The 26,052-nt window shown below is 37.9% G+C and overlaps 1 protein-coding gene across 15 annotated transcripts in view; it reads right to left on the reverse strand.

Moving 5' to 3' along the window:
- LRRFIP2 (LRR binding FLII interacting protein 2) overlaps window positions 1-26,052 on the reverse strand; it is a 104,864-nt gene that overhangs the window by 45,495 nt on the left and 33,317 nt on the right. For 10 of the 15 annotated variants that reach the window (XM_045798266.2, XM_045798264.2, XM_045798259.2 and 7 more), the window contains exons 3-15: window positions 21,435-21,521; window positions 20,134-20,184; window positions 14,788-14,844; window positions 14,644-14,688; window positions 10,999-11,067; window positions 9,199-9,240; window positions 7,665-7,730; window positions 5,333-5,404; window positions 3,997-4,044; window positions 3,871-3,915; window positions 2,989-3,036; window positions 2,482-2,538; window positions 173-241 (exon numbers count right to left, since the gene is read on the reverse strand). In XM_045798266.2, the coding sequence (XP_045654222.1) occupies window positions 173-241; window positions 2,482-2,538; window positions 2,989-3,036; window positions 3,871-3,915; window positions 3,997-4,044; window positions 5,333-5,404; window positions 7,665-7,730; window positions 9,199-9,240; window positions 10,999-11,067; window positions 14,644-14,688; window positions 14,788-14,844; window positions 20,134-20,184; window positions 21,435-21,521 (756 nt within the window). The remainder of the gene's footprint in view (window positions 1-172; window positions 242-2,481; window positions 2,539-2,988; window positions 3,037-3,870; window positions 3,916-3,996; window positions 4,045-5,332; window positions 5,405-7,664; window positions 7,731-9,198; window positions 9,241-10,998; window positions 11,068-14,643; window positions 14,689-14,787; window positions 14,845-20,133; window positions 20,185-21,434; window positions 21,522-26,052) is intronic. The other 5 variants (XM_045798271.2, XM_045798269.2, XM_045798270.2 and 2 more) reach the window with 2 other exon arrangements.

Here is a 26,052-nt window from a genome sequence, read left to right on the forward strand (position 1 = left end):
TACATATTCACAGGAACACATTTTTGAAGGCAAATTATTCATATAAACTAAATTTGAGGAAAATGTTCATTTTTGTCAAATGCAAATTTCACTTTCCAGTAGATTTCATGGGATCACACATAGGGGCAATTTAAAAACTTATCGTATGTGTTTGCATGCAAACCACGCTCACCACACTGTCCCTTCGCCCACGACTGGAGCGACCAGAAGACGCAATGCTTGCAGTGTCATCGTCAGGAAACTACAGATATTAAAAGCAGATAATGAAAAACATGTGATTTCACTACGGGTCTTACCTGGCTGTAAGCACATTAGGTAAGGTTGGGGAAAGCATGCAATTACTCTACATGGGCATGTAATTGGCACCATCTATTGTGCACCATAGAACAGAAAAGTGGCTTCAAAGTATAATAAACTATCACTGAAAACTAAACGATATTTCCAAAAAAGCACACAGAATACTACTTTATCTTTTATTTAAATTACAGAAAGAGGACAGGAGTGGAGGGCTAGGGCATAAATAGACCAACCAAAACCAGCTAGGGATTTCATGCTTTTTAAATCGCTAGGCCCTTTGGGATCCCATCGGGGAGGGGGGGGGGTCAATAAGTATACTTAATGCTTAAGTTTGGGAGAGAAAATACAAGAATATCTTCAAGTGAAATAAGTCAAAGACAGAATTTCCTACCAGCAAAGACACTGAAATGATGATTCTTATTTTCCTTTATTCATTCCTATGCAATGGGTGGAGATATTTCTAACATCACCCTACAGTTTTCTTCCTGTTTCACGAGCAGCAGAAGACTCATCTTCTGTGTGTCTAGGTTACCTCTATTCTGACATCACTGAGGAACCATGCTGGCATCACCAAGATAATAACTCTGAACCCAACTTGCGAATGAAATAACATGTAGCCAGCACACAAGGACAAGGTTCTACACTTGCTTGAAAATATATTACCATAATTTTGTTTGCAAGGGGCCATCACATTGGTACATTAAAAATGCTACCAGGCCCAAGAACTGCCAAGTGGAATTTTATTACGGAGTGAGGTAAAAGTAAACTTCCTACTTATATCAAAAAGCCTTCATCTCCTTAAACATTCCTACGTACATTTTTGTTAAGTATAGGAGTGGAATTCTTGAGAAGTGCTGCTTGGAAATGGCAGAACAGAGCCCAACATGTATGTAAAAGAAAACCCATACAGCTCCCCTATTCCACTCCACAAAGCAATCTGTATTTACCATTAAGAAATTGCTTTAATAATTTCTCCTATTTTGACACTGTCAAGAATAACAAAGTAGCTCCTAAAGTCATCATTTGCCATTGGAAATGTAAACTAGCATAGTCTTTTTGGTGGGCAATATGGCAATATGCATAATTTAAATGTATATACTCTTTGGCCCCCATCATTTAATGAGTAGCAATTTATCTTACATGAAATCTACTCATAAGTACACAAAAATATACTTGTATATGAAAGTCCATTATGCAAGTGTTTGCTGTAGCAAAAATCTAGCAACTTAAATGTCCATTGATAGGGAGTGGGAAATACAAGCTTCCAGCTATGTAATAAGATTAAGTGGCAAGGATAAAAGCTACAGCATAGAGAATATAGTCAATGGTATTGTAATCACATTGTATGGTGACAGATGGGAGCTATACTTGTGGCAAGCACAGCATAACGTATAAACTCGTCAAATCATGTTGTACACCCGAAACTAATGTAACCTTGTGTGTCAACTGTACTTCAATTTAAAAACAAAAAACAAAAACAATACCTACCAAAAAAATTAATATATCCAAGAAATCCTCAAAAAGAAATGTACAACCCATGCACTAGTGGGATAATACATTGCCATTAAAAAGAATGTGCTGACATAAAACTATCTCCAAAACACATTCAACAGAAAAGGGGACATAAGGCAAGGGTTAGGGGACTTCTACTCTGCACTTTCCTTAAGCTAATACTACTTTTATAACTTAAAAAAATGTTTTAATATTCCAGAAAGATTAGGTGATTAGACTTGTCCCAGCTTTGTCTTTTATGTAAACAACTTTTAAAAGCTGACTTGTTTTATTACTTCTTCTTTCACTCCCTTGATTGAAGTGCTGGCAAGCAAGTGAAGCGGCTCAATGCAGGCAGCAGAGATGGAAAGGAGAAACATAAGATAATCAACCCGTTTAGTGAAATATCACCACTGAAGAGATAAGAAGTTCACATAAACGACAATACAAATTTTTTTTAAAACTTCTAATGGCACTGGCTCCAGACTCATTTTAGAAATTATGTGCTAAGTCACATTCACACAGACCAGCAATTAGGACAAATTAGTATACCTGAGTTTGTGTACTGAAGCAAAATGATAAACCATGCACAAGAGAGTGAAACACACATCTTTAACATTCTGAATCGTGAGTACAGATTAAGGAAACAACCCAAAGTATCTACAAAGCATGCAAAGAAACCAGACAGCTCACCACAGGACTGCTTCGGGTCGAACTTGTTCTTGATGAGTAATAACTGTATTCAGATGGCTATAAAGTTGCCAAGAAGAAAGGTTTTACAATAATGGCCAGCTCCTTTTCCTGCTGGGGGAATACATTTGTGACCCTGGACCTAAGTGGTCACTGGCTCCCGGGGTGAAGGTGACTGGAACTCCACCTCCCTTCCAACCCTCCAGATCCAGCAGCCCTCAGCTGGAGGGTGAGGAGGGGAAGGGCATGCCCTGAGAAGCACTGCTCCCATCCTCTTCCTCAGGGACTAAAGAGCAGGAAAAGAGGTTTCTCCACCTATATTCCCTTCAACTGTGAGCCATGATTTCTGGCAGGCAGTTCCTCACAACTTGGGTCAGAGTCACAACTGGCTAGCTCATGGGTCATACCTTATAGAGCAACTGCAGGTCAGATTAAATGACTTTTTCTTTGTAAGTAAACTGTGCCCACCTACACACACCCTCCTCACCACCTCCCCCTGGTTAGACTTACAGTTCGAGACCCATAAGGATTATATAATCCACCATCATACAATGATACCTAAAGAACAGAGGAAATACCACTCATCTATTTATTCAGGCACCAAAGTTGTTTTGAAAATGTCACAACTTCTTCGTAGTACTCAGTTCCAAAAAGTGTTGTGTGTGTCAGGTGAGAACACTCACTGATATGCGTAAAGTCCTACATCAGTCCCAAAACTTCAAACTCACACTTCATTTAAAAAGCACCATTACAGTATTTCTTTTCATCACCATGTTATGAAACTAGGAGAAGGAACATTTATGAATTTATTCTCTCAAAAGAAGGAACTGAGCAGAAAAGTGAGGGACACAAAGCATTTTGCCCATTGGCACAATAAAATGAAACTACAAAGCCTCAAGTTGCCAGTCTACTCGAACAGGCCACAGCACAACAAAGCAACAGCCTGAAAGCAACCAGCTCACAACTCACACATTACAGAGAGCTATGGCGCACGTTACACAGAGATATGGTTTTTGCTTCCAAGTCAGCTTGCTTTATTAGAGCCTAGTATTAACATGGCCAAGGCCACAGCTGTCCCAAAGAAAAATATGACATCTGTGCATGGGCAACCATCTCACAAAAGTATACAAGTGTAGTGGAGCCCATGCAAGTTTGTCTTCTCTACAGGAAAACAACTGTAAGCAAGGGCCTACCAACAGCCAGCAGTAGGGCTGTTTTGTTTCTTACTACCATAAAGTTTTACATTTTAAGCACTGGCAGCACATTCTGCAGTGTACATAGCATTAAAGCCATGTGTCCTTGACTATTCTGGAGGAAAGCTGTCAAGCCAGGGTCAGCACCATGACAGTGGCTCCACCAGAAGTGCATACATTGGAAGAGAAAAATACAAACCAGACTGGTACTTCTCAGCAGACCAGAATTTGCAGTAGAGGAGGCCTATGAAAAAAGCGCATGATTTAACCCAAAGAAAAGCAACTGGTAGCTCTGAAGGCAACACACTTCTCAGAAAGTACTAACCCTGGTACTCTTTGATGTCGCCAGAGGGTCACTACACAGGGAAGAAGACTGTTAAGAAACAAAAACAAAACAGAACAAGATAATTCAGCAAAACAAAAGGAGACTTGGTTTCTCCATCATGAGAACAGAAGCCGTGTTTATTCTACATTCCATAATTCATTAGCAATTCCTGAGTGCTTAAGGTAGTTAAGTAACACATAAGGTGAGAAAAACTAAGCCATTAGAAATCTTTTTGAATATGCATTTCAAGGGATAAGAGAAACACCTGGAATAGTTTTCTATAAACATGTTTAAGTCCTACTGGGCTTTCAATAGTAATGGTAGGAGATGGGGTGGCAACCTAAGAGAACACTCAAGAAAAGAGGGCCACAGCGCAGTGAGTGTGGAGGACAGCAGCCACACCCGGATCACGAGCAGGTCCTGAGACACTTTCTGAGATCTCACGGCAGACTCCTGATGAGCTTGGCCTGATTACTGAGGAAAAGGTAAATGAGCTCCAAGTTACCACTACAAAAACTCTTTTCCAAATAGATTAGAAACCCTGTATTTCAAAACAAGCCATGGACTAAGTGTCTTAATTTAATCAGAAAAAACCTACTGGTCACAAAGAATCCAAGGCACTAACAACGCACTGCATTTTTAAAAATGGAATTAAATCTTTCTTTTTCTGATGTCATTTGAAAATAATTTTCAGCTCTTTTTTCCAAGCCCATCAGACAAGACAAATAAGAATATCTAAGTTGTGTGCAGGTTTTGACAACTGAATTATTTTATATGTACTATGTGCCACATATTTCTGTTTTAAATGTATAATGTGCCAAATGTCTTGAAAAAACAAGGATTCTAACATTAAACAAATAATTATATTCTTCTCATCCCATTTAAATTTTTACATGTAAGCTTTTATTAAAAGGCCATCCACCATGATGTATAGTGATGCCTACAACTTATTCTGAAATACATCCCCCCCAAAAGATGGATCAGTGGATGGATAGACGGACAGACATTAATATGATAAAGGAAATGTAGTAAAATATTAATTGTAGAATCTAAGTAGTAGGCACGTGGGTGGTTAATATACAATTCTTTGAATATTTTTGTGTGTTAAATACTTTTCATTTTAAAAAACTGGGGAAAATGGTACTCATTTACAAATGTGGTGGTTCAATAGTTCACATCATGTAAAGATACACAGACTCTACGAATTCAGTTACCACAAACTAGTGTACACACAGCCACTCACAGATTAGTTCTAACTAGTCAAAATGCAAAACCAGGGGTTAGAAGTACATTAAAGTTGGATAAAACACACAAAGCCAACAAGCTTGAGACAAACCCGAGTGTAGGCAGAGGTGGGTTTGCTATGTCTAAGACTGCTATAATTTCTCTGGTCAAAGTAGAGGCCACTCTGCAAAAAGTAAAATTAAACACATTTTTCTTAGGTTAAACGTTGTTGACAATACACAAAGGCAAACTCTGATACTGACAAACCCCCCTCTCCTCCAAAACAATGATTTTAAAGCATTGAATCGCATTAAGTAAAAGTCAAAATAACAATTATCTCAAGTCTCCAAAAAAAGACTAATATTAAAGGTTAACTGTATTCAAACCAAGTCATTACTAACTTTTTCGCTTTAAAAACATGAGCATAGGGGCGCCTGGGTGGCACAGCGGTTAAGCATCTGCCTTCGGCTCAGGGCGTGATCCCGGCGTTATGGGATCGAGCCCCACGTCAGGCTCCTCCGCTATGAGCCTGCTTCTTCCTCTCCCACTCCCCCTGCTTATGTTCCCTCTCTCGCTGGCTGTCTCTATCTCTGTCGAATAAATAAATAAAATCTTAAAAAAAATAAAATAAAATAAAATAAAATAAAAATAAAAACATGAGCATAAACCCTCAGTCAAAATGGAATGGAAATAATAAATGATTTACTCTCATGTCATACTTAGTAACAGCCTTGAAAAATCCAAAACAACTATTACCACTTTTATAATCCACTTGGCAATGCCACAGAAAATAGTAAAGGCTTTTTCTTCAAACTTCTCGTAGTCCCTCCCATTATTTGTCAAAATAAAATGATCCAGGGGCGCCTGGGTGGCACAGCGGTTAAGTGTCTGCCTTCAGCTCAGGGCGTGATCCCAGCGTTATGGGATCGAGCCCCACATCAGGCTACTCCGCTATGAGCCTGCTTCTTCCTCTCCCACTCCCCCTGCTTGTGTTCCCTCTCTAGCTGGCTGTCTCTATCCTGTCGAATAAATAAATAAAATCTTTAAAATAAATAAATAAATAAATAAATAAATAAATAAATAAATAAATAAATAAAATGATCCGATTAAATTACCAAAAACACAGTGCCAGTGTGTACTAAACAGGTTTGGCCTAAAACATCTATGGCAGGTTCATTTTCAATATGCTGCACAGAACAAGTCATTATACAGATGGTGGTTACCTGGCGAAGAGAACATCATCTATGTAATTCCCTAACTTATCCAGCCATCTTTTACACTCAGAATTAAGGAAATGTAAGCAAGCCCTGACTGAAAGACTCCTCCTGCACTGCGGACACTGCAATGGGCCGGGGGCGGGGGGGGGGGGGATCCCTACTCCCACTGAGCCCTGCCACGCCCAGCCTTGCCTCCCCACACCACACCCTCAACAAGGCACCAGGACTAACCTCTCCCCAGAGCTCCCAATGCTTCACCCTCCAGGGCTTCTCACTAATATCCTCTCCATTATATTCCCTCCTACCTGCCAAAGCCTACTGATCCTCTCTCGCCCCACCAAAGATCAGAGCCCCTTACACAGAAACCAGGTAACAGGGAGTTTGGGACTGATTCTCCTGCCAGTACTGTGGCAGCCTAACAGGAAGAAGTGTTCCTAATAATCCAAATGGGCATTCTGGACACATTTTTCCCCCACAGAAATGTTTAGCAAGGTGGCTGGAATGGAGCAGTATTAGTTCTATAGTTTAATGACATGCTAGGTTAAAGAGTTTCCTGCAAGATAACATGGGAACTCTGCTAACACATACTTCATTGTTTCTACCAGAAAATTCATTCCACCTTCCCAAAATTTAACCTACAAACTAAAAAACTCTCAGAATGAAACCTATTTGTGAGTTTGGCACTGCCTATAATACCACAACTAAATCAAATTTCTAAAATAAGGATACAAATCTCACTAAACCTGGGTGCCTGGGTGGCTCAGTCAGTTAAGTGTCTGCCTTCAGCTCAGGTCATGATCGTAGGGTCCTGGAATCAGTCAGCACTGGGCTCACTGCTTGGCAGGGAGTCTGCTTCTCCCTCTGCCCCTCCCCCTGCTCATGCTCTCTCTCTCTCTCTCAAAAATAAGTAAACAAAAAAATCTTTAAAAAAAAAACAAAAACAAAAACCTCACTAAACTGATTCTTTAAGTATATTCCAAAGGACAGTTCATAACTGAAAATAGATGATTAATGAACTTCTTGTATTGACTTGCTATTAAATCCTGTAAGTGAAAACAAAATTACTTCTAAATAAGATTGTGATAAATCATGTTTCAGTATGTTATCAAATTTCAATAATGCCAAAGGCACACACCAAAGCAGTCATAATTCTTAAGTTCCCTAAAAGTAATCAGTGAATTTTACAGCAGCACAAGACAGTGGGACATGAGACAGAACACAACTAACCAGTGGGTCTTTATGAGAACCAGAAGACCTCTTCTTCATTCCATAAGAGTGACTGTAAGAATGATTCTGGAAGTAAACATTTGAAGTTAACTTTCACGATCACATAGTGAAGTTTAAAAAATAACTTAATAAACTTTGTCTTAAAATCATACACAGAAAGATGCACATGAGATACAGAGTAGTCCCCATGGGATCTATTTCCCAGCTGTTAGTAAATGACTCATGGCACTTGGCTGACTAGCTAAGAGATAGAGTACCTCTACGCATCTGCATTCCTCCTCACTTCCCCCTATGCCGTCCGTCTCACATACAGCCAGCTAAAAAAGATGTAATTAGGACTCAGAGCCAGGCAGGGCATTTGTAAGGATGCTCACCCCACATCTTATTTGAGTCCTTTCTACCTTCTTTATAAAGGTATGGGTGACAAGAGGGTCCACCTCCTTCTAGGTCTTTCTTATAGCAAAAGGCCAAAAGGCAATCTTTTGGAATCAATCAAAACAAAACTGAGAGAGAAAGAACATGGCATTGCTTTGCCCAAGAAAATACTCCTGACCCAAGTTAGTGGTCCCACAGCACATGCTGCTCGGGAGGAAAATAGCCAAGATGATATGAACTGCCCCTTGTAGCAAAAGCATTACCAGACATTGACCTTGCACACAGGTCCTCTGAAGACAGCACCGTCTCAATACATAACTTCTCCCAGGAGTGCAAAGCCAAGTGTATACGAGGGCATAAAGGACAGAAATACTACTATATAGGTCATTAGGCAGACAAGAAACCCAACCTAGCTATGCACTGCTCACCTGAAATGAGGAGGTGCAGATAGAAATATCCCACTTCTTAGCAGTCTGCTCTAGGCAAATCACCTGACATATGCACAGCTAGATTCTGAATCCATCCACTCATTTTTTTGTGAATATGCATATCCTTCCTTTTATACATTACCCTGAACATTTTAAGAGATGACTACACTGTCTAGAAACTCAGGCAATCTACTGACATAATATTAACCCAAGGAAAACACGCTGTAACTAAACTTCTTTAGCTAAAATGATATACCTAAAAACCCAGCCAATCAAGCAAAAATGAGCAGGCGTAATGCTGTTTCAGGTATCACCTGTCACTGCTGGCTGTTTCCTGTTTAGCAACTGCACACCCGCTGGCTTGTGACACATAAAAAGAAACACAGCAGGGCCTGTAGGTCAATGGGTATCAAACACTGCCAGAAACATGACTTCCAGGCAATGCATATGTGTCATTTGAGGTGCTTATCACTTTAAGAAAAACTACTACCAATCTTAGTCCTGAATAAGGAAGCAAATCATTTTTATCTGATCCTGAAATTCTAAAAGAAAAAATTATTCAAATGTTAAATTATGCCACAATCGCAAAACAACAGTTTTTGCATTGTTGGCCATACTCTTTCCCCAAAACGTAATAACAAACCTGTGACAGTTAGTCATAATCTGTGATTAGCATGATCAGGCATTTATAAAGTAAAACTACATTTAACACAAAGTCATGCACTACATACTAATGATGAAAGTCTTGACGATCTATCCTTGACAGCATCATACTGGATTTCAGAAAAAGTTGAAAGTTGATTGTATTCCCAAAATTAGAAATATAAAGAGGAAAAAAGCAACATTTGCAAAGTTATTAAAAATCCAAACTGGAATTTAAATAAAAACAATTTTTAAAACTCCAGCACTACCTTAAAAGTCAAAAACTATTATACACAAAGGCTGTTACATTTGAATTAAAGAATCTTCTTCCTCACACCCACACTTCCCTAGTGTAAGTGATTGCTAAACTTCACGTACGTGTAAAGCTGCATGTTCCCTTTCAAACATAGAATTCCTAGTCAATGCTGCTGAGATGATTCAACCTCGGTATACTTTAGCACAAAACATCCACAGGGAGCCTTTACATGCAGAATTAAGCATTTTGAAATTAAAAAGATGTTTTACTTTCTATTATTGTGACTGTTACCATCATTTCCCATTGTTTGAAACATGGCAAAAGCAAGGCATGGACAATGAAGCGAGAGCACATAACTAACATAATCAGGATTGCAAACAAAAAAAAAACAAACAAAAAAAACCAATTCCAGCATCAAAATGTGGAAGTCCCCTTCGATCTGCCTGTGGACATACAGCTGAAAACCTTCCTTTCTCAAGAGCTTCCCTATTAAAAACACTGAACAAAACTGGAAACTTAGTCGAAGCAAAGTGCGGAATATGCACACTATACATACAGGTGTGGCATTAAATATCAATAAAAGAAAAACACATAAAATTTATGATAAGACCAGAAAAATCACATTTCATGTAGGTCTTTAAGAAAATAAGACAACAGGCATAATAGCACAGTTCGAATCCAAGAAACTGCATTATAGCATAATACTTAGATTTGTGATTTCCTAATCTTGTCTTTCAAGCATTCTAGCTTACACCTTTTAAGCAATCTTACCCAGAAGAGGCAAACGATAGTGTTATTACATGTGTAACAAAAATCTTGTTTAACTAAAATTTTCTAAAATGCCTAACGGTGTGCATTTAGCAAATTATGTGCAATGGTAAAATGTCACTGTATTGTGAGTGATATTTCCCTGAAAGTAAAGTTCCTTTTCTATAGAAATTTCACTTAGGTCTCTTCTCCGTTAACAAAATAACTTTTTTGTTTTAAAAAAAAAATACCATCTCTAAAATACGTATTACTCAAGCCACACATTCTTGCATATAAACTATTCTGCCTTCCCAACCAGATAAGTTCACTGAAGAAAACAGTCATGTCTTATGTGTTCTGATCCTCTCTGTAGCACCAATGGCATTTTACAAAGGCATAGAATTTAACAAGAGAATTGAAATTGACCTGTTTCAATTTTCCCTTTCCAAAATATAATGCAGAATTCAGCTGTTTTTTAAAAAACTGCTGAATCTATCTGGTAAGAAATCCATAACTTGGACACTCCAACTGCTACTAGAACAACTGGGTAAACAAAAAGAATCCCCCTAGTACATGTCAATTGGTATTTATGTTGTTTAAAAACAAATAAGTCATCGAAGGAGAGAGAACTGAATATATTAAGGGCTCTAGCTAAAATATTTCCAAATCTTCTATGACCGTCTATCAAAAAGATTTTAACTCTCACAGAAAGTTACGTGAAAGTCTTCATTGGAAGTAAAATTAAAAGAAATAGAGCAAACAAGTTGTGGAAACAAAGCTCAGCAAGTGTCAATTTCTGTTAGAATATACCTATTACTCAAGCCCGCAGAACTCTGAGTATCAAAGTGCATAATATTAACACTACGCATTTTTCTGAACTACACACCATGATGTCTTTCCTTTTGGGTGTACCAGCTCTGCTCCAGTGTGTCCCAGTTATGTCCTTCGATGGGTTCTTCCATGGAATTAAACAGTGTAGTAGTAAATGACAAAACACAAATTGCAAGCATATTAAAATTAAATTCATTAAAATTATACTACAGGCATTGATAATTAAACAGGAACTAATATATATAACAGTAAAAATCGGCACCAATAAGAAATTGCAATGTATCCATCCCTACTGCTCTGGCTCAAGATGGCCTCAATTTTCTAATTTTGGACCTCTACCTTATGGTCTTCTCGTATTTCAATATAAAAAGCAGTGACCAAGCATTTGTAAGATGTTTTTTATGGGCAGATCATTTTTTAAAGAAACAGACAGTTTAAATTCTAAGCTCAGGGCTTCGATTTCATCCTCCTTCCCCCAAACCTATCATTCACAGTCTTGAACGATTTTTGCTCCTTTTATTTTTTATAGAATATCTATAGCATGGACACCATTTCCAGTCCAAATACCTTCTGGCAGGTCATCTTTCAAGAAAGTATTAACTGAAGTTAACTGGATAAAAAGAAAGTTCAAAGTCCTAAGAATATGGCAGAAAACCTTAAATACATCTGCCTCACATCCAGGTACTGCTCATGTTCATACATCAAACACACGATCCAAAAGTATTAGACCTTTTTAATATACAGCTCATACGTTTTAAAAGATAACTGGCAAAGAAATACCAAAACTCCCAAATTATATAGCAAATCCCAATAAAGATTAGGTCAGTGTTTTAGACCATCACATTTATTTTTAAAAGAGAACAAAAGCTGTCTACATATTCAGCTTAATGTATGTGGTAATTATTTTTTATTTTTTTTAACTTTTATTTAAAGATTTTATTTATTTGTCAGAGAGAGAGACAGAGGGAGCACAAGCAGGGGGAGAGGCAGGCAGAGGGAGAAGTAGGCTCTATGCTAAGCAGGGAGCCAGAAGCAGGACTCGATCCCAAGACTCCAGGATCATGACCTAGGCCGAAGCCAGACGCTTAACTGACTGGAGCCACCCAGGCTTCCCGTGGTAGTTATTCCTTCTTAAAGTAAATAATCTGAGGGCTACTAGCTGGCTCAGTTGGTAGAGCATGCGACTCTTGTGAGCCCGAACCCCACACTGGGTGTACAGATTACTTAAAAATAAAATCTTAAAAGGTACATAATCTGACAAAAACTTAGAATTCCCAATATTATCTACTTTAAAAAAAAAACTTACCTCAATTATATTTCTTTTTTTAAGAAAGATTTTATTTATTTGAGAGAACAAGCAGGGGGAGGGAGAGCGGGGAGAGGCGGAGGGAGAAGCAGACTCCCTGCTAAGCAGGGAGCCCAATGTGGGTCTCCATCATAGGATCCTGGGATCATGACCTGAGCCAAAGGCAGCCACTTAACCAACTGAGCCACCCAGGTGGCCCCTCAATTATATTCCTTTTAAACAATGTTATTAGTGAGCTTTCAGACTTATTTCCAGGAAATCTAACTATTTAAAATGTGCTGGATGTACACTCATACACAATAACGTACTAGAGTCTCCTCTAAGGTGTAAAATTTTTATTAATCTTCATGTTCACGCTCAGATTTTTTAAAAACTGGAAGCTTTACTCTTTACCATAGCAGCAAATTTTCACACTTACCACAGTGAAATAAAATGCTGTGAGAGTTCTAGTTTTATCTTAAATTTATTTAATGCTGGGGGCGCCTGGGTAGCGCAGTCGTTAAAGCGTCTGCCTTCGGCTCAGGGCGTGATTCCGGCGTACCGGGATCGAGTCCCACATCGGGCTCCTCCGCTATGAGCCTGCTTCTTCCTCTCCCACTCCCCCTGCTGTGTTCCCTCTCTCACTGGCTGTCTCTCTGTTAAATAAATAAATAAAATCTTTAAAAAAAAAAATTTATTTAATGCTATAATTCCCATAAGAAGAAAATCATCATTATTACTTTATAAACACTCATGGTAACCAATTCCTTATTAGCTTAATTGCAGGTTTAATTTCTCTTGTGCTTGTTTGCAGATTTGTTTTGAAGGCTAGTAAATTAGGAGTACCTGGGCAGCTCAGTCAGTGAAGCATCTGCCTTAGGCTCAGGTCATGATCCTGGAGTCCCAGGACTGAGCCCCGGGGTGGGCTCCCTGCTCAGCAGGAAGTCTGCTTCTCCCTCTCCCTCTGCTCCTCTCCCCCCCTCACTTGCTCTCTCTCTCTCTCTCTCTCCCTCTCTCTCAAGTAAATATATAAAATCTTTTTTAAAAATGATTTTTAAAATTGACCTAAATTACATCAAACTTGGATGGTTTTACTGTTCGGTTAAACTAATATAACTAATACATAATCAAGTTTCCCTGAGACCACTTAGAAAATTATAAATAACCAGCTTAATGGTAACTGTGTGAAACTTCACACTATGAACATTATAATGGAAAGCAAAGGAAAAAGCCATAAATTTTTTTTAAATGGGGAGAGATTATTTTCAAACCCTCAACACTCAACTTTTAAGCTTTTATTGACTAACTCCCTGTATGATTATTTTCAAAGTGTTTAAAAAGAAAAAAATCTCTAGGGAGAAGCAGGATGAGTTTATTATCTTAAAAAAATGTTTCTTCTGTAAAATCATTCTTAAATTGCTGATTAGGTTGCTGTGAAGGCTTGTTAATATTCTTATAAATCTAAACTTTTGCAATTAACTAAAATATTTATGACTCAAAATAAGTGTACTAACTTACTGTAAAAAGAGAAAGTAGATTACAGTCACCAGTAAGAAATACGACTAAAGGACTACCTAAGAGTACAAGCACATCTGAAACTCATATACCAAAACACACTTGGTTTATTATAGAGTACTTTTATATATTACATAAAATAGGAAGAAAACTAGACTTAGGGAAAGTTAACCAACACAGACCTCAACACGAAAGATCATTTTACTGATGAAAAATCTAGATATACGCATATCAATATCGTCAACGAACAAATTAAAAGCATTGCTTTAAGCTTTAAAGCACAATTCTTTAAAAAGAGATCAGTGTCTTGGCACAATATACAAGACTTTAATGAATGAACTCTCATTTACCTTGATTTACAGCAATGTATGCTAAAAAGCTGAGGCATACTACAAAATGTTAATCAAAATGCTGAAGTATGGTAATTACTGAAAATATGCTACGCAGAGAATTTTTCAAATCAGTAGCTCAATTCTTCCATGTAATAAAACTATAATTCGTCAACCAAGCCCCAAAGCTATTACCCATTCAATAAACCATTATTTTAAAAAATATGAAAGTAGGAAAATCTGAAAGTTGAACCACACAGATGTCATTCCATAAAAATCAATCTTATTATTTTGCGATAATTTTCCAAAATCAAAGGTCCTTTTACACAAAAATAGTAATACATTTTAATAGTTAAAAATATTCATGATTTTAGAATTGATTTATATTGATTATAGCAATAATTTAAGAGAAAGATCACTTTCCAATGAAAGGACTCTGCCAATAATTTCTCCATTTTTTTTTTAAAGGCAAAGGAATATGAACACTGTCAGATTGTTCAGGCAATAATGCTGCAGAAAGCTCACACCTATAAGCTTTGCTATCATGGTGCAAACAACTTAAAATACCAACCCTGTGACTGCCAAGACTTCGAAGGGACAATGCATCCTCAACTCCCTGATAAGAACAAAAACAAACACAGCATAAGTCTGTGGGTGAATGCATTAAGTTAATGAGGGGCAAGTATTAGGGGCAAGTTTATTGGTTATTACAAACCAGATAAGGTCGATGATGACTGGACCGGTGGGAATACCTGGCCCTTTCTGAATCTTCCTGGGAAAGGAGAAAGTACATGGAGAGTTAATCACTGAACAGAGGGTTGTCTATCAGAACAACTGCGCAAACAACAATCGGTTAGGAGCACAGCAGCACCTTCCTTAGAGCAAGCAGGTGTGGACAACGCAGCTTCTAAAGCTGGGTTTGGGGCCGCCACATGCTTCAGGTGGAAAGAAAGTAGCAATAATAATAATCTTGTGTATGTATGTCTGACCACTTGTAGAATGTAATCTATAAACGACAAAGAGAGCTCAATATGCCAAGATAAAAATAAGCAAGTATACTTAACAAACAGAAATTGAGTTCAGCATTAAAAACAGATTTTTATCTATTTTTTTAATCGTTGTGAATGTTCATTTATGCAAGGCAGGAAGAAATGTTTATTACAAAGATAGTTTAAGGACTTAAAAAAATTTGGGTCATAATTTTGTGCTCACTACCAAAGAATTTCTTTTTGTTTTCTTGCACCCCTCTACATGGAAAAGAATAACTAAATAAAAAAGCCCCTGTGCGATATGAAAAACTACTTATAATTAGAAGAAACTACATAAATATTTTAGAGTTGGTAAAGTTATTTCAAGAGTTATGCCTCATGAAGATGGTAAAAAAAAAAAAACCACCAAAAAACAAAACAAAACAAAAACCATGACCACAGCCTAACAGTTGACTAAATTAAATGCAATTCTAAACTTTTCCACAGTCAGCTACTAGCAGTGGAGCATTAAGTCCTGTCTGTGAGATCAAATGACTAGTTCCTACAGTTTAATCAACTGCAACAGTAAGGAACTTCTGATCTTTCAGAATTTCAAGTCCAAAGTGTTAAAGTAATTTGCGCTAAGAATCTACACACAACTGTCCAGTTGGGTTCATAGCTAATCAATGCCGTCTTTTCCAAAATGAATCAATACCTCAACACCACGTGGCACTATAGCATGATCATTACACAGGTGGAACAAACAGGTGTGGCTATGTCTGATCATTCATTTGAAATTATAGAAACAGTAATTCAACAGGAACACCACAACCTAATGCCTAATTTGGGTCACATCTTTCAGCATCCTTCAAGAACACTTCTGGTTGTCATCTGCTGTGTACACTGATGCCTGTGATCAAATCCATTCTGAAGTCCATTTATAAGGGTCAATATGATTCCATGATACAATACCCAAAAGAGTGTTACGAACTTCAGGAGTTCATCACTGATTTACATTTTTGTTATATAACAGACACATGTAACCTGCAAGAAGCCAAGCAAATTTCTTCCTTTTCCCTATCAGGTTATATACTACAAAAGTTTTGGGAGCATGAGCATAAACCCAGCAGAGTAGGCACAGTTTATTAAGTAGTAACCAGTTCTAGGCTAGTTAGCTTTAAAGAACCTTGTGCTATTCAGGAAGGCTAATTCTACATGTCCCTTCCCAGTCTTATTTGGGGTACCAGGGCAACATATATAGTTTAATGTTCAATCTTCCCTTTACCCTTTTTTTTTCATTCCACCTATCACACAAGAGCAGTTTTTTAAAACTGACCTCTAAAAACCACAGCCCATTAAAGATGCAGCAAAGACGGACGAATTCATATTTATTTTCCATTATGCCACTTATAAAAATAATTCTTAATAAAAATACCTTAAACAGCTTATTTTTTTTTAGCCCCATTTGGGAAAAAATGGCCTAAAAAGGCTTTAGAAGACTACAGAATAAAATGTAAACCCCATACTGGCCAGTTAATGTGAACTGCGAGGATATAGTTTATTCCAGTTATAAACTAAACCTTAAACCAGCACTGTCCATCAGAACTTTCTGTGACAAAGTGGAAATGTTCTGTTGGTGCTGTCTAATACGGTAGCCAATGGCCACGTGTGGCTACTGACCACCTGAAATGCTAGAAGTGCAATTGAGGACCTAAATTTTTAATTTTTATCTATTTAAATCTAAATGTAATTACCCACATATGGCTGGTGGCTACTGTACAAACAGTAAGGCAAGCTCAAAGCAAATTTTCATTATACCAAAAAAACCACAAAGCACATACTTTACTAAGTAGCTGCCATGTAGCACCACTCTTAAATAAAAAGGCAGGCATTTAGGTAGTTGTAAATTACTGCCCCTATCTTGAATACTTCTGCACAGTGACAAATATGACAGAAAGAGGAGGAAACTCTTGTATAAAAGAAAAGACCCTAGAATTATTTTTAAGAGCTAGAAAGGTCCCTAGAGATTATACAGTCTGATCCCTTCATTTTAAAGTAAAGAAAATTGCAGCACAAAAAGATTAAGTAGGAATTCACAAAGACACAAAGCCGGGACTAGCATTCAAATCTTCTGACTCACTAGACCACCAAACCATAAAGAGACCATCCTACACTGGCTAAATCTACACTGATTACATAATAAGTGCATGAAGAAAATGGCCAGGTAGCCTAGGTTTTACACTTTCTCCTTCTTTGAAGAATAAGCAACTTCATTTCCCAGGTATTCTAGAATAGTATTTTAAATTGCCAATTGGCTTTTCCTGAATTAACAGCACCGGGTGCCAAGAGAAAAAATTTTAGCAACTATGTTTCTAGATACCAACTACAAGGCTGACTATCCTCTTCCACAGTCTGGGAAACAATCCAATTTCACTGTCCTGGAAGTCATTAGTAGTATAAAGGATCCAAGGCAGAAAAAAACAGGACAATGCCTTAAAAAATGGATGTACGGGGAGCCTGGGTGGCTCAGTCAGTTAAGCATCTGCCTTCAGCTCAGGTCAAGATCCCAAGGTCCTAGGATCGAGCCCCAAGTCAGGCTCTCGGCCAGCAGGGAGCCTGGTACTACTTCTTCCCCTGCTGCCTATTGCTCTGCCTACTTGTGCTCTCTCTCCCTCTCTCTCTCTCTTTCTGTCAAATGAATAAATAAAAATCTTTTTAAAAAATGGATGTATATTTGTTCAAGGCTTTCTGGAAAGTTGTTTTGATACTTTTAAATCAATGGAAATGAAATGTAGTCTGCTTTTAAAAAATTCACTTGATGTGGGGATGAAGTGATTTTACTGAAAGAAAGACCACAGCCCACTGAAAACACTTGGCCCTGTTCTCTGTCAACAAGAAATATTTAAGTTAAGGCTGGAGCCATCCCCTTAGTTTCAAATTAGGAAACCTCAGAAATCACACGTTCTCGTCCAGGTCACCGACATGCTGCTGATGGAGACACTCAGTTTAAAAACAGAAACACTGGCCTCACTAGGACTATCTGGAGGCCGACAAAGACGTAGGCCCTTTCATCTTGGTCCTTTCCCCTTCCAACCCACTAGCAGGTGTGGTGAGCTCTCCGACCTCTGAATTCTCGCTCTGCCAATGACTGAGCAAGTCGTTGACTTCACCAATCTTTCATCACCTTATCTGCAAAACGGAGATGGTGGGTACCTCTCTTACCGTGTGAAATGGAGACCTGTATAAAAAGCAATAGCACAGCGCTGGCATACAGAGCGAGCTCATTGTTAGCTTCATTCCTGAGCCTCATGCCCTGGCTTTTCCTGTTCACATCCCAACATCCTAACCCGACACCCAGAAAGTGTGAAAATCAGGAGCAATTTTTAACATGGGTAGATTTTTCCTTCTAATAACTGACAATCCTATTATTTGTATATGCATTATTTTATTATAAATTTATTATTCTTTATATCTTATATTGTGACTATAACATGCCAACTTCTACTATAGGCTCACAGAATGCAGCCAGAGAGACAGATGAGCTGAGAAGTGAAAGGAAAAATTAGTTTGAAAAGAGTAAAAGCAAGTGTCAGAAGGGGTTAAGTGATAATTATTCCCACCTGAAACTAAACCCCACCCATGTTCTCTGTGAGTCCGAGCTATCACTCAGGACTTGAGTTAGTCATCATCTACATTCTAAGCCTCTGAACCCAAAATGTTCCCTCTTCCATGAAAATCTAGTACACTCACTTCTTGAACTGCACACATTTCAGAGATAAAAAAATATGTTTTTATCTTCACAGCCTTGGAATATAAGAATCAAATATGAGACTTTTAATATAGGCTTTTCTTCTTATTTAATGTTTTGGTATGCCCTGTGATAATAAACTCTCAGGCAATTTAATTTTAGAACTATAATATACAATTTTTAAAAATTAATATTTCCATGGAAAATTTGCAAGCAAAAGTGATTTCTTTTATTCACACAATATGTTCTCAATGCATCAACAGTAAGATAACCCAGTTTCATGCAGAAGACACTTTAAATAAAACCAATTAGGCTAGCTTTAGTAACAAGAAAGGACGGATTCTACTCCAAAGTAACAAAAACATTCGTGAGGAATCACTTAATTATAAGTAACCAAACATCATCTTTCTCTCCTTTCTAAAATATCACAATAAGAAGTATGATAAAGTTTTAAATCTGTAGGTCAATACAGTCATATTTTTTTACAGTCATAAATATTTTAATTCTGGTTGTACTTCAAAATGCTGCTACAGAAGGAATTTGCTTATAAAAATTTCTTGTTTAACAGCAATTAGTGGTTCCTAAGCCTTTAGGGATCACAGACTCCCTTGAGAATATGATGTTAATAACACCTGTGGGGCATTTCACTTAAAAATACACATATATTCAAAAGTCTGCATGAGATTTTAAGGCTTCCTGCTCCACCTCCCAAGCCTATTCACATGGATGAAGAACCTCTGCAACAGGAGACAGCTGGGGAATTACCGATACTGAAAAAAGTTCAAATTTAGGAATGACTCCCCATAACTAATATTTTACCGGTTCATGATTTGGTCTTATAGCTAAAAATTAGGGAGTGGTGGTAGAAGATTCGAAAAGGAACTGAGAGAAGTGAAAACATAAGAGTAAGTTTCACAGAAAATTAAAGAATGACTTGGGTCATCTCTCAATGAGGACATTTCTGCCTAGCTTTTTTAAAAAAGAGAGAAAGGAGGAGGGGAGAGTGAAGGAGGGGCAGAGGAGGGAGTGAAGGAGAGGGAAAGGAGAGGGGGACAAATTTGAGGGAGACAAGAACAAACTCAGAGAAAGAAAACACATCCATTTACTCAATCTTTCTTGGTCAAGAGCATTCATGACACAAGTGTGAGGCTGTAGACTACAAGAGAAAATGGATGGACTCCAAGTACACATTTGGTCCACTACAGACAGAAGAGACACTCTCTGACCTTTAGGTTCAAACATGCCAAACAATCCTACTTGGCAAACTATTAGTCAATATTCTACTTCAAGATTGCATAATTTCAGCAACTGATCACAACATGCAAGGCAGGCAATCCCGGCCTACCAGCCACTTCTGAATCTGTCCCCATTTCCGATCAAAGGAATAATGAGAGTGCTACAAATGCAAAAGTTTCATCAACTGAAGTTTCCAACATACTGCATGATCTGAAAAGTCTTAGATTAATCCTATACATTTGCCCTGAAGAGCAATGATCATTAGCTCAACATAAGTTATACATTCAAAATACAGAATCACTAAGCTAAATATGTCGAACAATGAAGAGATATATGGCTCTCTGCAGTTTAGAGGAAATGGAACTTAAACTTAGCAACAATCTCCTTATAATTTTACTATAATTTTAGGAGCATAAAAGACAATGCATTGCAACATTTTCATTTTAAGCCAAGAATTGCATTCAATATTTGAAACTATATATGAGGTCAAAAACAAAAATTGCAACATAAGTATCAACGGTTTTTTGGTTTACTTTTTGAGCTGTAAATAAGATCTATACACTTCTCTTTAACACATTAGCAGAAGTCCACCACCAACATCAAAATAAAGTGTTTAATGCTATTAACAATATCCTGCAGGCTTTCTCCCCTTCATACCCATATGGCATCAGAAATATTTTTTATGTGAATTTTCGGAGTCAGATTGATGTCAGAAGGAAAGAGTTAAAAAGAGTATTTGTTTCATATTAAAGCTGCCCAATTTCTATAAGCCTATTTTATTTTTTGCTTTTCTGACAATAAAAATGTACTGAAATTTATGAACTATAGAAAAGCATTAAGAAAAAAACAAAACTAATCAATTCCACCATTGACAAACCAAAGTATTGATAGTAATCATTTCTTTCTAAGTAGTTTTTGTCCCTATATATAATACTAGTTTTTGTAACACACAATGGGAGTCCTACCAGTCAGTCTTACAATTGGTTTTTTTTTTAATTTTTTTGCATGAATGTCTTCCTCCATTATTAAATATGCTTAAAAACTTTAAGGCTGAATGACTTCACAGTGTTCTAGTATGTAGATATCATAATATAATTAACCTAAACTCTAAGACAGTATAGTAAATAACTTCATCATCTCTAAGCTAACTTTAGCTAATATAAGTAAAGCACTTATCACACTGTAACAACTTGCTACAATGTACACAGTAAGAGCTATTTATGTGTTTGCTATTATTTAAAGCAAATATTGTATTTAATTTGCTGACATAAAATGGCTTGTTAAAATATACACATCAGGTTATACTATTCCCAGTGTTTCAACAGGAGCCAGATTTATCTCAGAAGGAAACCAGCCAAGTATTAATTTATTGGAGACTAGCACAAAATTAGGATCATCCCCCCAGATTACCTCTTTTTGTTGTCGCTCCAGTTCTCTCATGCGTATATCTCGTGCTTCTGCCCGGGCAGCCCGTTTTGCCGCCAGCCTTGCCTCTGCCTGAAATGTAATATAAAGATGCAGCTTTATTTACGAACAACAAAAACAACAACCTGCACACCAGCTGCAAGGCTAAGGAGCAGATGGGACATAACCGTCCATAGCAGGTGGGCAGACAAGATACCCTCTAGCTCAGCTGTGTCACTGCCTCAGTCAGCTCCTGTACAGTCACTTCTTTGTTCTAGCCCAGAGTCTCTCCTGAAATCTGGGCCTTTATTTTTAACTGCTTGCCTTGATTCCACATTCAAAACATTTCACACAATTCATTATGTCTCCGCAAACTCGTTTTCCAAAATTTCTTTCCCTATCAATTCAATCATACAAATTAGAAACTTCAGAACCAGCCTCTATTTCATTTTGGACATTGCCAATATCCAGTCTCAATGTACTGCCAATTCTCTACTGCTGGGTTTCTCTCACCCCCATTCGGCCATTATGCTGTTTCTGTTTCAGGAACTCTTCATATCTCTCTCCTTTTAAACTAGTATGCAAATCACATACCATCAAATTCACCACTTACAACTAGACAGTTCGGTGGTTTTCAGTACTACAGTCACAAGGATTGCACAACTACCACTACCATCTAATTCCAGGATATGTTCCTCGCCCCAAAAAGAAAGCCCATGCCCATTAGGAGGCACGTCTCGTTCCCCCTCCTCTTAGCTCCTGGAAACCACTAATTCTACTTTCTGTCTCTAAGAATTTGCCCATTATGGAAATTTCATATCAGTGAAATCATACAACAGGAACTCTTCATCTCTTGCTTGAACACTACAACTGCAACTGCCTTCAAATCCATCTACTTGCCTCCAGAAGCTGCCCTATAATTCCCGTCTACAATGTTACAGGATTTCCAATCTGTCTTTCAAAACACGTTTCTGACATATCATTAAGCGGTGTAAAACCCTCCACTGGCTCCCCATTACTTCTGGTTAAAGCAAAATTTCACAGACTAGCACAAATACAAGAGAAGAGAGAAGAAAAACACAACCAGAAATAAGGTTCCTCCCAGTCATATGTCACCCTTATTTCCCAGGACTTGCACCAAATGAACAGCTGCAGGCCACCTCCCTCCACTGGGCTCCACGCTCAGCACAGAGTCTGCTTAAGATTCTCTCTCTCCCTCTCCCTCTGCCCCTCCCTGTGCCCATTCACATATGCACTCTTTAATACAATATTAAGAAATACAAAACAAATAAAATTACACACTTCTGTCACCCCCACAACTTCCATGTCTCAATTGATGTCTGCTAAATAAAAGAATTTCAGGCCAAGGATCAAAGCATCGAGGAATTGAGACAAGGAAACAGCTTGATGTACCACATGAAACTTAAAAATCTCCTCAGTGATTTCTATCTTGCAGTGGTTTCCTCTGTTCTTGGCCACATCCTAACTCTGATTCAGATGGCCCCGTGATAACTACAATAGCTGTTCTCCTGTGGTGTTACATTTGTGCGCAAGTCTCACATTAAGAGACTCCGCCAATGTTTAAAAAGGTCTACGCAGGGCACCTGGGTGGCTCAGTCATTAAGTGTCTGCCTTCGGCTCAGGGCATGATCCCGGCGTTATGGCATCGAGCCCCGCATCAGGCTCCTCCACTGTGAGCCTACTTCTTCCCCTCCCACTCCCCCTGCTTGTGTTCCCTCTCTCTCTGGCTGTCTCTCTCTCTGTCAAATAAATAAATAAAATCTTTAAAAATAAAAAAAATAATAAAATAAAATAAAATAAAATAAAAAGATCTACTGTGTGGAAGCAATTATGTTTGGTGCTGAAAATACAGTGTAAGATATGATGACATCTCTGCCCCAAAGAAGTCCTCAATCTAGTTGAGGGAAGTGGAGACACAACGCTAAGGGAAGGAGCATGCAGGAGAGAGCAATTCGTTTTCCCTGGCAAGGTCTTGGCAGGCTTCTAAGAAGAGGAGACAGCTTAAGAGTTAACACTTATTCAACTACCCCAATTTTGGCACTTCCCCAGTCTGCCTAGATGGCCTCCTAGTAGCACAAACTCTAAATGCGTATCTTCCAACCTCAAGCTCTAAACAAGAACATGACCAGAGCAATTAATCTTCTCACATGAATTTTTCATTGGCCTCTATCTTTTAAAAAAGCTATTCCTACCTTCTTTACCCCCTGACTTTGGGTAGACACCACTTTCTTACTAGAGTTTGTATTTTATAGAAAAATACTTCAAGGCTAAGTTGAGCAGATAGCAAATATATTTTTAAATTACAAAGTATCATTTTTCTGGGGAAAGTTTTCAAACTTTTTTTTTTTTAAATTTCAGCAAAGCCATGGCAATGCGTAGGGACTGTCATTTCCATGTTACTAGCTTTGTACTTGTAGTCTTCTTTAGAAATTTACCGAGAATGCCCATTTCATCCTTCCAAGATCGATGGCCAATTCTATACATTCTATGCTAAAATGGCTCACCATTTTTCTCTCAGCAAACCTAAATTATAGATAATTCAAATCTACTCTCTGATAAGATTTCTTTCACAACAAAAGGAAAGGGAACCTGGCTGCTGTGTAACAGAACATGGGCTTCAGAGTCACAAAAAAGCCCTTCTCTTTGTTCCTTAGCCAACTTTATCCAAACTCAGATATGCCTCCCTTGGAGATGGTACTGAAGAAGGCCACTAAACAAGCTTTAAAAAAAGGTAAAGAGGATTTAAAAGTACTTTATCTTAGTATTTTTCTACACATTGCTACCAGATGCTTGAAGCAGTACTGAGAGTAGGAGTAGCAAAAAGCAAAAGATGATTCCAATCCAGTAGACAAAACATGTATTCTATACCGGTACCAATGTATTTTTAAGTAGATAAATTATAGGTACATAAAGCATACTTCTAGGTATAACACCAGCATTTTCCCCTCAGAATACAACTGCATGATTTCTACATTCATTTTACACATAGTCACAGATATAAAATAAACGGGATATAAGAATAAAGGATCACAGGGGCGCCTGGGTGGCACAGCGGTTAAGCGTCTGCCTTCAGCTCAGGGCGTGATCCCGGCGTTCTAGGATCAAGCCCCACATCAGGCTCTTCCACTATGAGCCTGCTTCTTCCTCTCCCACTCCCCCTGCTTGTGTTCCCTCTCTCGCTGGCTGTCTCTATCTCTGTCGAATAAATAAATAAAATCTTTAAAAAAAAAAAAGAATAAAGGATCACAAAAAATTAACTAAGTTTAAAACAAAGTTGGCAAAAAAAAAAGTTACACATAGAATCACCATTTGATCTGATAATTCCACTTCTGGGTACATACACAAAAGAACTGAAAGCAGAGACTCAAACAGATATCTGTATGCCAATGTTCAAAGCAGCCTTACCCATAATGGCCAAAAGTAGAAACAACCCAATGTCCATCAATGGATTAATAGATAAAATATGTTATATCTGTACAGTGGAATATGATTCCAGGAAGGAAGGAAATTCTGACACATGCTAAAACATAGCTGAATCTTGAAGACATTATGTTAAGTCAAACAAGCCAGATGCAAAAGTACAAATATTGTATGATTCTACGTATTTGAGGTACCTAGAATAATCAAACGGCATGGGCACAGGAAGTTGAACAGTAGTTCCGAGGAGCTGGAAGGAAGGGAGAAATGGGGAATTTTTTTTTTTTTTTAAGATTTTATTTATTTATGTGACAGAGAGACAGCCAGCGAGAGAGGGAACACAGCAGGGGGAGTGGGAGAGGAAGAAGCAGGCTCCCAGCGGAGGAGCCCGATGTGGGACTCGATCCCGGAACGCCAGGGTCACGCCCTGAGCCGAAGGCAGACGCTTTGACGACTGCGCTACCCAGGCGCCCCAGAAATGGGGAATTTTTATCTAATGGGTACGCAGTTTCAGTACAGGATGATGACAAAGTTTTGAAGATGGAGAATAGTGCTCGCTGCACAACAGTGTAAATGTACTCAATCCCACTGAATTGTATACTTTAAGATGATTAAAATGGTAAATTATGTTATGTATTTTAACACAAAAAAAGTTAAAGTCAGCATAAAACATGAAATCAGAGTTATTCAGGAGCCTAATTCATTTAAGTACTTGTAGAGTCTTTAAGCTGATATGACTCAAACTTTTAACTTCTAAAATAAAGTTAATAGGAGAATTTAGGAACTGGAAATTCAGGTTCAGAAGTTACCTGTGAAATCAAGTAGGTCAATGGACTAGATTTCTAAAAATTTTTCTCATCATTATGCTTTCAAATATTAGGTACAATAAGACTGATTAAAGGAAATATGCAATCACCTAAGTATAGAAATGTATTCTTCTTAGAACAGTGAAAATGACAACACAAAAAGTAAAGATATATTTGGATAGAATTAAATCCATTTCCCACTAAATGCCTGGGGCAAATGGAAAAATAAAATGATAGCAAAAATCATGGGACTTGACCACCCCTGGAACAAACTGCCTTAGGTTGTATTAATTCAGAAACCTTTTAAATTTGTAGGCTGTTCACTTTATAACTCAACTAATAATTAGGAATCATACAGTGATCACTAAGAAAGAACTTCT

The sequence above is a fragment of the Ursus americanus genome, chromosome 20 (assembly GCF_024610735.1).
Source record: "Ursus americanus isolate L20-20 chromosome 20, mUrsAme1.1.p, whole genome shotgun sequence".
Taxonomy (NCBI): Eukaryota; Metazoa; Chordata; class Mammalia; order Carnivora; family Ursidae; genus Ursus; species Ursus americanus.